General features: G+C 35.4%; 1 protein-coding gene across 1 annotated transcript in view; it reads right to left on the minus strand.

Moving 5' to 3' along the window:
* Window positions 1–14,239, minus strand: part of NBAS (NBAS subunit of NRZ tethering complex) — a 166,661-nt gene that overhangs the window by 134,908 nt on the left and 17,514 nt on the right. Inside the window, exons 12-21 of the mRNA XM_069011614.1 lie at window positions 11,050–11,178; window positions 9,065–9,128; window positions 7,624–7,817; window positions 6,296–6,553; window positions 5,393–5,518; window positions 3,774–3,925; window positions 2,874–3,008; window positions 2,538–2,616; window positions 1,727–1,831; window positions 1,313–1,449 (exon numbers count right to left, since the gene is read on the minus strand). Of these exons, the coding sequence (XP_068867715.1) occupies window positions 1,313–1,449; window positions 1,727–1,831; window positions 2,538–2,616; window positions 2,874–3,008; window positions 3,774–3,925; window positions 5,393–5,518; window positions 6,296–6,553; window positions 7,624–7,817; window positions 9,065–9,128; window positions 11,050–11,178 (1,379 nt within the window). The remainder of the gene's footprint in view (window positions 1–1,312; window positions 1,450–1,726; window positions 1,832–2,537; window positions 2,617–2,873; window positions 3,009–3,773; window positions 3,926–5,392; window positions 5,519–6,295; window positions 6,554–7,623; window positions 7,818–9,064; window positions 9,129–11,049; window positions 11,179–14,239) is intronic.

Raw genomic sequence — 14,239 nt, forward strand, 5'->3', positions numbered from 1 at the left:
AAACAAATCAAACAACAAAATTTAAAAAATGAAAAAAAAAAACCAAAACAACAAAACAAAACCAAGAACAAATAACCCTTCAGAAAGATGAGGAGCCTATTTATTACCAACAACAGATCATAGCCACATTTAAGATGACCATTCTTTCCTATGTCTCACATTATAAACCTTATCAAAAGAGAAAGATTGGAATACATTTTACCAATTTTCTAAATACTGCAATAATTTCTCTTCGCAGTCCTAACTGTTACCTTAAAGAAAAGGATAAAACAAGTGTTTTCACACCTTACTTAAATCACTAAATGTGTTCCTAATACTACCAACAGTCAAAAAGGGAAGCATGAAATAAAGACTGTTCTTTCTCTTCAGAGAGGACAAAACTGTAAGTATTATAAGTTAGGAAAAGTGTCAGGGGAATAACTTAATGAATTGAAAATCCCTATTCTAAATTGAAAATCACCCAAATGAGACTGGCAAAACCTTGAAGTGAAAAGCTTAACTACAATGATGGAAGACTACAAAAAAAAAAATTCTACTAGCTCCTCCAAAAACCTTCCCTCTGAAGTAAGGCTTCAAAGTCCTATTACAAAATATTAAAAAATGAAATCTGTCCGTCTCTTTACGAGCACTGAACAATATACTTCAAAACTAATTTCACAATTGAAGTGTCTGAAAGAAATACTCCAGAAGCAAAAAATTCTTCTAATTAATATACAGAACATAATTATGATGTTGAAGGAAGACTATCTTACAAAAATTTAGTTGATATTTACAGCAAAATAACTTTTTATGCTGAAATGAAACAGCAGGAAAGTCTGTATTAAGCTTTTCCTAATTCTACCTTACCAAGTCAAGCAAGAATCAGTATCAAAAAGATTAATGATTCTGAAGTTACTGACAGCTTAAGTGTTAAATTACTTCACAAAACAAGTCCAGAAAAATGCATTAGCTTCCAGGGACCTAAACACTTGTAGTAGTCATTTCCTAACACTGGATGTTACCACAAACCAGTTAAAGACCTGTATTACACACATGAAAATCTGGGCAGTTTCAGGTCAGAAAAGTCCATGATCCCTCTTAGATATGCAAAGAGCCTCTAAAACCCTGCTTTCCTGTTAATGACCAAAAAGATTCCACAAATGGCACAAAATAAAGCAGAAAATGATGACTGGTCAAGTCAAGTCCCATACAGACAAAGCTGCTCTCGATTCCAGACAGTAACTAACAGCAGACTGCCATACATGGAAACTAATTTATGTATTAATCAAAAAATCATCTCTCTTTGAGTTAGTATCTATTGATGCATCCTTACCAAGCTTCAGGTAACAGCAAAGCATACTCATGTGGTGAAGTAGTCTCTGGAAAATTGGACAGAATTGCCTGTCTGTGTGGAAGTAAAGCTGATCCATGGAAAGTGAACAAAATTTCCAGGGCTCTGACATTGCTTTCCTAAAGAACAGAACAGTAAGTTCTTAAGTGCTTAAGACTGATTTAGACTAAAAATGAGCAAGAAAGCTTTGGTCATACAACAAACAGTTCATTTTAAATTTTCTTTAGCAACAAAGAAGGTCAGGGTCACAGCATTTATTTATTTAAAATAAAAAAAAGACACCCCCTCAAACTTCCACTGAGATTCAACCAAGTTCAAAGAGAGGTGGAAAAAGCATTTAAGTGCAAACAGCAATACCAAAACACCAGTGCATTCTAGCAACATAAATATTAATACCCGAGCGTAAGTTCTTGCTGAAAGTACAATATTCTGATTTCTGAACTTCTTAAAGAATTCTCCATCATAATGCTGCTCAGCTGCATGAGGCCCTCCAAGGATTTCCTTGGGAAAAAAAAAAAAGAGAGACTGCTTTTTATGCAAGATTTACAAAAGCATCAAAAAGTCTACACATCGTTTTATCCTAGGATGAGTAAGTATGAGATATATGCTCAAAAGTATGCTGGATTTTTTGTTTCAGTATGCAAAAAACAGATGCACTTCTGGTTGATAAGCTAAGACAATTTTCTGCCTTATTTTAGTTAATGTTTAAACATCATTAGTTACAGAGATGTTGCAAAAGCCATAATGGGAGTGTGTGCATTGCCAGCTGCAAATTTAAAACCTAAAAACTTAGTAAAATACAGTTTGGCATTCCAAAAACTTTCACTTTGGTAAGCTCATGGAAGAAAAAGATTTGTTTGAGAACCTGCATAGAACTTGCCAATTCGACTGACAGGGAAATCACAGTAATCCTGCCTGAACTCTACATCCCACGTTGTTACATAACTCAATTTGCTGCAGGCACAGGATGTTCAAAGCAGGCTTTTGCCCAACTGCACCTCTCAAGACTAGAAGCTAGCCTTTTGAAACAGTGAAGCAGGAAAAACACAGTCACTTGAACAGAAGACATCTTACTTTTCTCCAGTGACAGACTGTAGCTATTCAAGAAGACTATAAACCTTAATACCACAATAAATAACAAAAAAAGATATGATGATGTGATGCAAAAGTTGCAGGAATATCTGTGGTGTGAGAACTCAGAACTCACCTCATAGGTCTCAAGGCGATCAAGGTAAGTTAACAGCTTCAGCCTGCTACGGCAGAGCTCCTTCTGTTCCAGTGTCAGCCTGTGTTCAGAACAGGAATTTTCATGTTTGCCATTAATATTTTATGGCACATGCATATGAAGACAAAGGTTACACATTTTAATGACTTTGTGCACTGGGATATATCAAGAAATTAAGTAAACCAAGAACTTTGACACAATATAATGCCAACTAAAATTTAAACCACTTTTCTATTGAGAGTAATTATGTTCTTGCAACTGTGTAGCTAATTATAAATCTATAATTCTGAATAAAACATGGCCTAACATTTCATTTACTTTGAGAAGTTTACTGATAATAGCAGTTCTTGATGCTTCTTGGCCTCTTTTTCCTTTCTAGTATCCATTTCTTCATCTGGTGACAAAAAGTCTTCATAGGGAATTTCAGTGTCCACCTCCCCTGGTAAGATGAATCTGGAAGACAAAACGAACAGTCCAAGCAATGAAGATAAAAAACAAAGGTGAACTAATTTTTGAAGAGCCATCTTAAAACAGTTTTTTGTCTATGTTTTGACAAAAATTGTACACATTTATAGAAAAATACTGAGTTTTTGTGTTGTAAACAAGCAGGGCCTCATCCCAAGCCAACAAGAGACATCAATTCCTTTTTCCACTCCCTCCCTAAAACAAACCAAAACCAAATTTGATTAACAGTTTCTAAATTCCACAGCTAGAAGCAGGATAGGCAGCAGCTCTGCAGCACACAGTGGTGACAGATGACTGCACAAAGAAAGAACAGCCTCCTTCTATTTCTACCACCAGGAACTGAACACTGAGGAAAATGGTCTCTACTGACTCTTGCTCCTGCTTGATCAATACAATTAAGACATATAACAAAACACATTTATAGGGTTAGTTACAGCTTCCAGAAGCAGCAAGAGAAACAGATTCTCACAGTAAAATAGTAAATAATAAATTTCCTCTGATGAAGAAATTACAGGGCATATATTTACAATGAACACTGTATTTTACATACATACAGAGGTAAAATGTATAGGGACTTTGTGGACACCTAGAGAATAGTCTGAATCAAAGCATGACCTTTCTTTATGTCCTGCAAAAGTTTCTTAATATTTTCACTACTGGTTGATAAGAAAAAAATTTTACCAAATTACTAGCAAATACTTTATACACCATTTTTAAAAAGAAAACAAACAAATAAAAATACTCTTCCCAAACCTGCCACCATCTTCTCCTTTTCCTATGGCTGCAAGAGCCTCCAAGTCTGTGCCTTTCAAGCCATACTGAAGCAGCTTCTTAGCAGCATCTGCATTTTCTGGAACTCTTTCCAAGCACTCGTGAAGAACCCATGCACGTTTCTTGATTTTGCTCTGTCCAAGAACAAGAGCACAGACACAATGTTACATGGTCCAATCCAAAGCAATGGAACCAGAGATAACGTTAAAGTCTCCTCATGTATTTCTTCCACTTAAGAAAATGTCGAGTTCTTCTGATGACTGACAATACAAAGCAACAAAACAGATGAGAATGCAATAAACACAATTCCCTCAGAGTATATGTGGCAGAAAAGGGCACAGAAATACCAAATGATTTAGCAGAACTTCTACAACACCTGAAACAGAAGTTACTATTTGTACTTTCTAATTAATATCACTCCTCTTTATGCTAAATAAAATATGATGGTTTAGGGGTAAAACACAGGTTTTATAAACCAAGTGTATGTATTCCACAATAGCACTAGAGTCATTTTCAATACCATCTTCACGTGTCAGTAGGATTCTGAAACAGAAAAGCCACCAGAATCACAAAATATATTTGCCTTATCTGCTGATCTTTGGTTGACATTACAGATCACATACAGAATGGCTAAATTCTGACATTCAATCAGTATCTGACTTGAAAAAAAAAATAGATTATATTTCTCTTGATCTCTTGGAATACTTTAGCCTATACCAACATACCTACACTACTACAAATACACTAATATACCTGTATACCTATATTAATAATACTATACCATACCTACTATACTAATATTAAACTATATACTACTATACAATACTAATACCATACCTATTTTTTTTTCTTTACCACAACCATGAGGTTGTACAACTTTGACACCACTTGTCTGACGAGTTAAAAGTCTTTCTTCCAAGCCAAAAAAACCCCCATGTTGAATTCTACTGAAAAGCTCAGTTACAGTTACCAGAGTTCACTGCAAGTTTTGTAACTCAAACTTTGCTATATAGCTATGGATACCAACTTCACCTTCCCAATTTCTTTTGTATAATAATTGGAAGTTTAAACACTTGATATTTCCAATTGTTATTCTTCATTTGTCAGGCAATAATCTACTGCTGCACGTGGGGGAAGAGATTACACACAGAAAGTGTGTTGCTACTAACAGAAGTTAGAAGATATTCCAAAACAAAGACTTTCATTAACTGCCAAGGTTTCTCAATCAGGCCTTCAGTTAAATTGATCTCTTACACATGATATGAAATGGAATTTGCGGGTCAATTCTTCAAATTGCCACCAATTTACACTGCATAAATTAGAACACAAATGAGAATTCCATTTCTGTAAAGATAACACAGTCATTCTGATAAGAAAGCCTAAAAAAAACTGCCAAGGTTTCTCAATCAGGCCTTCAGTTAAATTGATCTCTTACACATGATATGAAATGGAATTTGCGGGTCAATTCTTCAAATTGCCACCAATTTACACTGCATAAATTAGAACACAATTGAGAATTCCATTTCTGTAAAGATAACACAGTCATTCTGATAAGAAAGCCTAAAAAAAAAAAAAATAAAAATCACAAAACACAAACATACCAAGTAGTCTTGAATTGAAGCGACATTAACAGCCGACTTCCTCCACTGTCTTTGGTACACAAGATCAGAATCAAGGCCGTATGTTTGAGCCAAAGACAAAGCTTCCCCATATTCTTCATTATCAATCTAAAAAGCAAACACATAAAAATGAAAGTCATCTGATTTCCACATTAAACAAACAATTGTTAATTCTATGTGTTGAAAGAGGTAGTGGGATAATTACTGATGCATAAGCAGGTAGGGAAGAGACTGGTTCAAGATACAGGTGAGTAAGACTCACATCTGATGACCACATCCAGAAAATCAGAGATTTTCTCGTCAAATAAAAAGAAGATGTTATTTAGGTAATATCATATTAGTTATACATTATATTTAGTCTGACATCAGCATTCCCTGAGAACTGTAACACAGAGTGGGCTAGTTTACCATCAGAAAACTGGAATGGCCTAGACAAGTCTGTCCAAGAGCCCTAAAAGCAAAGCAGTATCTGTTTGGTGAGAATTGAGTCACAGGCCTAATTTGTACATATATCTGAAAAACATGCAAAACATTCACATCAGACTGTAAGTTAACCCACTCCTGGGCCAACAAGTTAAACTGATTTCATTCAATGTATTTTCCAAGTCCTTCACTATGCGCAAACACAAGTGTATGTCCAAGTATAGCCAAGTCAATGATGCACAATGTCCCCCACTGAAGTCATCATCTCATTTCAGTTATTATAATGCTAGTTTTAAGCAAGGATCCCTTTGATTAGGTGACACAGCACACTGTCAGTTAAGAGACGCTCAGAAATATGTGCCTAAATCCTTTTGTTAACACAGCAAGAATTAAAAGAAAAATAAAGAGCTCTTTCTAAATAAAGCTGATTAAAAGAGATGTGACCTTTCCTTCCAGACTTACTTTTCTCTGGTACAGTTCCTCTGGAGTAGTGGATCTCAAGCTGACAAGGCGGAAATTCTTTGTAATAGTACGTGGTCGTTTCCGTGGAGGAGCAAATCGTTCCATTTCTGTCACAAAGTACAGGCCTTGCTTTAGGTAGCTGAAGTATCTGTCCTTAGCAGAAGTTTCATCATCCGAGTCAGAGTCATCTTCTCCCTCATCTTCATCACCAGGCCTACTCTCCACACGCAGTCTTTTTGGGACAAGTTTTATCTCACACTGCACAGAAAACGCGAACAGGAAACATCCACCTAGTACACCTAAACTAGTTTGGTAAGAACTGAGTACATCTCCACTTGCAGTACTTTAAATTTCAGAATCAACGTCCTTCCTCCCCTTCTCCTTTAAAATCTTTATTTCCCAGTTTGCTTAACCTGTTCAACAAACCCTGACTGCATCTGTCTCCTTGATCTGAGGCTTCACCCCTCACCTACCAAAGTGAAGGCTTCATAGTAAGCTGCCATTACACTAAACCTCCTGCACCAGCCCAGACAGGGCAGAACAGTGGAGACATCTTCCCACCCTTTTCTATAGCTTACTGCAGCGTACAGGAGTGTTTTCAACTCTCAGCTATTCAAAGCAAGGTTTTCTGTTTAATGCAATCTCAGACTACATCCTTAGGCTGTAGTATGCCAGTCACAGGCTGTATATATTATTTCCAGAATAAGACAACTTTCCAAAAACATACAAGCTTTGGTTTGTACTGAAATTTTCTAATTCTAATATTAAACTTTTGATTAAGATGTTTAAGACCTATTTCAATATAAGGTCTGGAATAGAGTAATTTTCTCAGTTTTAAAGAAAATTACTGATTAACTTTATTATATTCTACTCCCTTCGGGAATCCTACTAAAAATAAACAAAAAATATATCTCTTACACAGCTCTGCGTTAACTGTGTTCCTCATATCTAATTGAAATGTGTTCACTCTCTCATTTCCAAGTGAAAGAGGTTGCAGTGTTCTTCAGATGCACTAACATACAAGGCAAGGTTACTGTCAACACAAATTCCTTTCTGTTCCAAGTCTCCTCTCATTGAGACACAACCTTCCAGGAGTTTTGCTTCTACTCCCCCAAATTATTTATGGTTTTATCAAGTTTATCCTAGAACAGCTAAGCTGCAGCAAGTTCAGAATTTCCCCGCAACACCTATCTACGAACAGGAATCACTTTTCCTGTTAGCAATAACATCTTCTATTTTAACACCCACCCCATCTTAGGATCACATATAAAAAAGCAAATTGTTGTACCGTATTCCAAAAGGATAATGTACTTGTGCACATTCCTCACCTCCAGACTTAGAAATCCTCCATCATGAGCCGAAGTGACCTGAGGAGAACTCTCAAACCATTCACAGGCCTTTCCCAGCAGGTTTCTTAATGTCTTGACTGATGACACAGTCAATGCACCAGAGCAGCGAGCAAGGATGACAGAATTATCTGCCCACCAATTTACATCTATCAATGGGTAATAGGATTCTTTATCTAAAATAAGAATGCACCATATAAAGAAAGATAACATTAAACCTCAGGTAAGACTAGAAGAGACTTCCATTATGAAGAAATATGGTCTAATTGAACAAGTATTTATTGTTATATTTGCAACATTGGTTCACTAAGTATTTTATAGCAATTAGATTTTACTAAACCATTTTTGTATTAAATAAAGCTGTTGAGAAAAAAAGAAAAGGCACTTAATTACAAATATATATAAATTATTTGGGAAAAAATTCACAGTAAACTGATTTACTTGCACAAAAATTGACAGATTTCTGATCTTCGATAAAGATCTATTTCATTACCCATCAGGCCATCCTCAACATGACAAAAAAACCTAATACTAATGAAAATCAGAAAAGGCTACACTCCTTTGGAGGACAAGTAAACATACAAACATATTTCAAGAGGAGGTTGTTAGGAATATTAAACTAAAAAACCAAATAAACAAAAAAGTCTCTAGGACTGACAATGGAAGCTGTGACATTTCCAAGACTGTCTTGATTATGGTAACTGGGCATTGGTATAAAATGTTCATCAGAGTGGGCTCATTTTGCTCCCTACATGTCACTTTCCACTCCTCTGATGAAAACAATCTTTCCCCAAAGAGCACTAAGAAACAGGTCAGTTTATCACTTTTTTACTCATGCTTAGTCAGCAGCCTACCTATGAAGGTCAGATGAATTTACCCAAAGACAGAATTACCAAGAAAAATAGTACTAAGAGACAGGAATCCTTTAATAATATAGATGTATACAAGCAGCAGCAAATGGATCATGGAATAGCTATTGATCTCTGCACTCTTGGAACAACCATGCAATAACCAGGTGCTAAATCGCTGCAGAGATTGGCCTGAATTTTCAGAGAACAATACAGACTGATGAGGCAAATCCATCAAGGAGGAAATTGGCGTTAGAATTGTTTTTAGAATTTTAAACCAATATCTTTAAATTACATTAGCTTTAGAGATTTATTAGACATTCACAGAAAGAAAAAACTAAATCCTGTGCTAACTGAAATATCAACTTCTTTATGGCTACAAAAGCATTTTTAAGAGAGAATCTGAAAAAAACCCCATTGTGACACTCATTTAGCTCTGCCATGCTACAAATTCAAATCATACAATTTTGGCAACCTGACTGAGATTTAATTAAGCCATTTCAGTCTTGATATAGTTGCATTACTATTTTTAACTACACAGTGATATAAAATAATAATCTAACTGTACTGCATACCTTTTATTTTTTTTCTTTTTTCACTAGAGAGTCTCCAGTCTGGGTTAAGCTCATCATAGCCTGGCTAAAAAAAAAAAAGAAATTATATTCAAGTAACACAGAATCCATTTATTTACTCTGTTGCTGACCCACTCATTTTTCAATTAAAATGCTCCTTGTAAATTCAAACTCTTCTCAAGCATAAGCATACAACTGCTGTAACGCCACATTGTACTTTTTTACAGACAATTAAAAAAAAAACCAAAACCACGAGACATAGCCTGACCAGCTTGAAACAGTAATCATACCCTAAAGATTTCTGAAATAAAGGTTCTCCAGCAATCAAAAGCCAAGTGTTTGCTTTTCATGTCTATACATAGGACTGCAGGCACATAAAATAATCTCCAAGAGTCTGTTTAGTGGTCCTGCGAGACAGTCTAGTACAGTTCTATAAGTATTTTCCCAAGCTATTTTCAGAATTATAAAGCCCCTTTCAAGACTAGTGCAAGAAAACAAGCAGCATTATTAATTGATGCATTGCAAGGTTCAGAATTATGTTGCAGTGCTGTTTTAAACGTGATTTCGAAGCGACAGAAATCCTACCCCCAAGTGCAACACAGTGGAAGTACAGGTAGCTGAAATAACCAAAGCACGTTTGGGTCAAGCAGAAAGTGTTTTTCAGATTTGATTTTTCAGTAGAAAGAGAAGAGTCTATTAATTAAAATTAAACATGAGACCCCTCTAAGTTAATTTAACAAATATGTCTGGTTGACAATTACATTGGAATCACACATATTATTATTTTCATATTATGAAAATATGCATCATACTTGGACACCAGTTTCACCTATAAAAAAAATTTTGAGAACAGTCAAGTACTGAATATTCCTTTATATCACCCTCACTGAATTATAAAATCCCGAATGCTCCTTCAGGATACATATTCATTATTGCTAAAAAGGAAGAAAAAACACTGTAAGCATCCTTGAGCAAAATCTGTCTGAAGTATATCTTAAAAATAGAGATAAACAGATATGCATATATACACACACAGCACTTATCCCAGCGCTAGAGCTGAACTTCTTTGAGGTTTTTTTGCTTGCTTGTTTTGGTTGCTGTTTAAAAATACTTTTCTAAATAAGCTTGAAACTACATTTCAATCCCACTTGTTTACCCTGTTTGGAACTGATGTTGGTTCATGTCTTGTAGGTTCAGAACATAAAATGCAGCACTTCAAGTGAAAAGCCTTTCTTTACTATTAGTCAAGAAATTAATGGGAGGAAAATCAAAATACTTCACATACTAGAATGCATTGTTTCAGATTTTTCACTTTTCAAAATATATTTCCTCATTAAAATAAAGTTTTATCTTTACCCAGAAAGTATATTAGTTATATGGAATTTCCTTTGAAAGCTAATTAGCTTTCAATTCCCAGTGTTTAAATTCACACAAGTCACATAAAAGTTTGCCAGTGTCCGAGCAATTCTTAACCTAAGTTCCCTTACTTAGTTTTGCAAGCAATTCCTGTAGAAAGCATTAACTTAACAGCAAGTTGATTAAGAAAATACTCTAGAATGTCACCTGGAGCAAGGTAAGGTAAATTTTGAGGGAGGACTAGAAGAACACACACATCCAGTAGAATTTGGTTTCAATCACTGAAACAAATTTAACTGTGTTAGCCTCTACTTCTCTTTTAGAACGGCATTTCAGTCTAACGGCATTGTAGTCTAATTCTAACAGCGCTATCTACTTGGTACCAAAATGCCTCATGAAAAATTCATTGCACATAATTGGTTCTTTTTCTTAATTTTTCAAGTTTACAGTTTATGGGTAAAAAAGATTATTATACAAGTAAGTTTAGGGCTCTTGAAAAACATGGAGTTGACTGAGAAGTTAGTATGTAGCTAATGCACAGTTATCTGAACTCCTCTGATCTCCCATGAAAACACATTTCCAGAGGAGCAAGATACGTAAGTCAAGTTTCTGAACATGTACATTCTTCTTACCTGAGCAGCTTGGTCCCATTCTCCTTGTTGTCTGAGAGATGGAATAGACCAGATCGTCAGTTTTCCTGAGAAATGAATAGCTGCCAAAAGAGCTCCATCAGGAGAAAGATTCATCTTGAAAACTCCATCCTGCCAAACATGATATCCAAGCAAATAAATAAACACACACAATAGAATTATACACCAAGGAATACCCCAAAAAATTCCTCCAAATATATATTTTCTTTTCTATTTCAGGGAAAAAAAATTGTGCAATCATCCACTCTGAAAAGTTAATATGCCTCAAATTAAAAACAAACTAAAACGCCCTTATTCTAAAAGAAAAAAGATAAGAGATCAATTGTGGCATGCAAGAGTAAAAACAACCTGCATAAAGGAAGAACACTATCATAGCATGAACAAATCTTTAGGAATGTGAACTTTTGTATCACATTGTTATATAGCAAATAAAACCTGGAAGTGCACCATTCCTAGGAGAACACTCTGATAGCAATGCAGAGCTACTTGGGAGGGAAAACTGCAGGTCGTGCTTTGTACATAAAAAACATTCAGCAGCCTCAGTTTTCTACTATCCTGACTCTCTGGTCCACCCAAGGAAGACTATTACCAAATCACAGCTTAGTACAGGCCTTTCCCCCCAGGAGCAAACTTCTGGGTAGGCATTACTACAAATCAAATTCTTCAATTGAAGAAAAAAAAAAAGGTATACAAGAAATACAGACATTAAGAGACCTTGGAGGAGCACACTGTTCATTTCAGGACACTGAATCAGAATTTAAGAATCTCTTGAACAACAACAGACCAAGTAGTAACATAGCAAATACCAGATTAATCCATACAGATAAAATAATTCAAGACTTGTAAGTTGACTTCATCAAGGCTACAAAAATTCTCCTGGATTAAGCTTTTCTTAAGCTCTGGACACCTTAAGAGGCAAAACATATTTCTAACAAAATACTTTCTTAAGGATTCACAAAATCCTGCACATTTACAACTGGATCTGTACACTATTTCCACAAGACCCTCTAAATACACACTTAAATTTTAAAGTCAAATTTAGTGCTGCTGGCAATGAATGACAATTTCTGAAAATACATTTTATATTTATCCACTCCTGTCCCAACAAAATTCTACATTTTCAGAAAAACCATTCAGTTCTTAAAGCCTGAAAGACAGCAAGATGCAGATTCCCAAAAATTACACTGTTCATAAAATTTCATTTTGTTAGTTCACTTCTAAAAATTTTGTAAAAATTTTCAGAAAATACCCCAACATAAATTAAGCACAGAAAGGTTAGTTGACATCTATCAATTAGGAAGTTTTAATGGCATTTCTACAGAACGTTAGTGGTAGGTATTATCTGAAGATAAAAATATTCTTTTCAGGTCATTATGTTGCTTGGACTTGGGAGTTTTTTTTACTATTTTATTTCTCAGGCTTTTTACAGTTCTAGGTATGCCCCAGAAACAATGACAATCAAAAAATCTGCTCACTATCACACAGTGGTTTGCAGCTATAGAGCATTCCTTAAATCCATGCCTAAAATGTGTTTTTAATTGAAAAGGAGAGCATTAAGGGTTTTTTTTAAACCCATTAAGAATTATTTATATTAGAAAATATTCATACTCTCTGACTATATTCTTAAGCAGCTGGAGTAGTGCATTTCCAACTGTAGTTTGCCCAGGAATTTTACATGCCTTCTAATGGCAATTCTCTCCTTACAAATCAATTTGCATGCACAAAGGACAAATAACAAAAGACTGTTAAAGGACCTAGAAACATAGAGCTAAAATATATAGCTTATTCAGATAACTGATCAGTGGTATACATCACAGATCTTAAAAGGAGGTAAATGTTTACTCAGCAGCCAGTAATAACTATCTGGATGTTAGATTTAGATATTGGGTGGCCATTAATTCACTCAAATTTATCACCCAAGCCCTGCTATCTATAAAAATTAATCAGTCCTCTGCCAAAGTAGGCAACGCTGCTTCTGTAAGCAGCTCATCAACTTAAGGGAACAGCAAAACAAGCAGTTGAAAAACTCAGCAGGCTGGCACTTCACATTTTTTAAGCATCACTTAACACTAAGAATCAAATCCCAATACAGCCAGCTCTAATATACAAGTCCTCTACCTGCCGTGTCTGTTGTATTTTAACCCTGGTGCTAATTTCACACTAAGAATACAAACTATACTTTACATATTTAAGCCAAAATCTCTGAAATTGGATCAAAATATTCAAGGATGAGTAAGTCTCCACATTTCTTCATTTAGTACTGGCAAGCGCAATGAAGTTGAAGTTTAGTATAGCTACCTGCAGTACAAGCTTTTCAGTAAAAAAAGCTTACATCAGCTTTATCTTTAGCATTTTCAGTGAAGGAAATAAAAACCTCTCCCCGTTCCACCCTTGAGAAAGATGCAGAAAGATTTGCTTTCCCTTTCCAATCAAGCAGGCAACTTCTTCTTTTTAACCAGTCACCTAAAACATCCCAAAAATCTATTAAGGTCATTTCCAACTCAGATCAACCATTTTTTCTCTCAGGAGGACACAGAGTGAAGGTGGTAGACAGACTCTTTACTGTTCTTTCCTTGGAAAGCAAAAGAAGGGAAAACAAAATTTTTTACAAGAAGGGAAACAGGTATAGAAAAAGGAATCAAGTGAAGGCTATACATAGTGAGTAGAAAAGAGATAAGAGAAGTTAGCGCAGTACTGCATGGGCAGCTCCTAAGGCATAGAGAAGCAAGCCACGAGCACTGTGTACAACACCTCAGAAAGACAGAAAGCACACACCTACACATCAGCATGACACTCAAGATTTAACAATCATTCAGGGTAGAGAACACAAGGTCCATACCCAGAGTTTATTAAGAGTAAGTTGATTCTGATCAGTAGTTTCATTACGTTCACATGCATCCTGGGAGTAGAAGCCTGACCCATAATAAACTTTTGAAGCTACTTAGCAAAATGTTTCCCTTTTATCTCAGACTGTAAAAACCAAGTTCCTGGGTCTGCCCTATTTAAGCCACAAATTATTAGTTTGAATCCATGCATTTTTTCTTCCCTACACGGTATGAAAATTGTGGGCTGAGGATTTTTTGTTGTTTTCTAATGGGATAGGTGTAGTACAGAAGGCCGAGTTCTGTTTATTCTTTATCTCTTGGGCATGAATTTGAGAAACATCATCACA

This window comes from Aphelocoma coerulescens, chromosome 3 (genome assembly GCF_041296385.1).
Source record: "Aphelocoma coerulescens isolate FSJ_1873_10779 chromosome 3, UR_Acoe_1.0, whole genome shotgun sequence".
Classification (NCBI taxonomy): domain Eukaryota; kingdom Metazoa; phylum Chordata; class Aves; order Passeriformes; family Corvidae; genus Aphelocoma; species Aphelocoma coerulescens.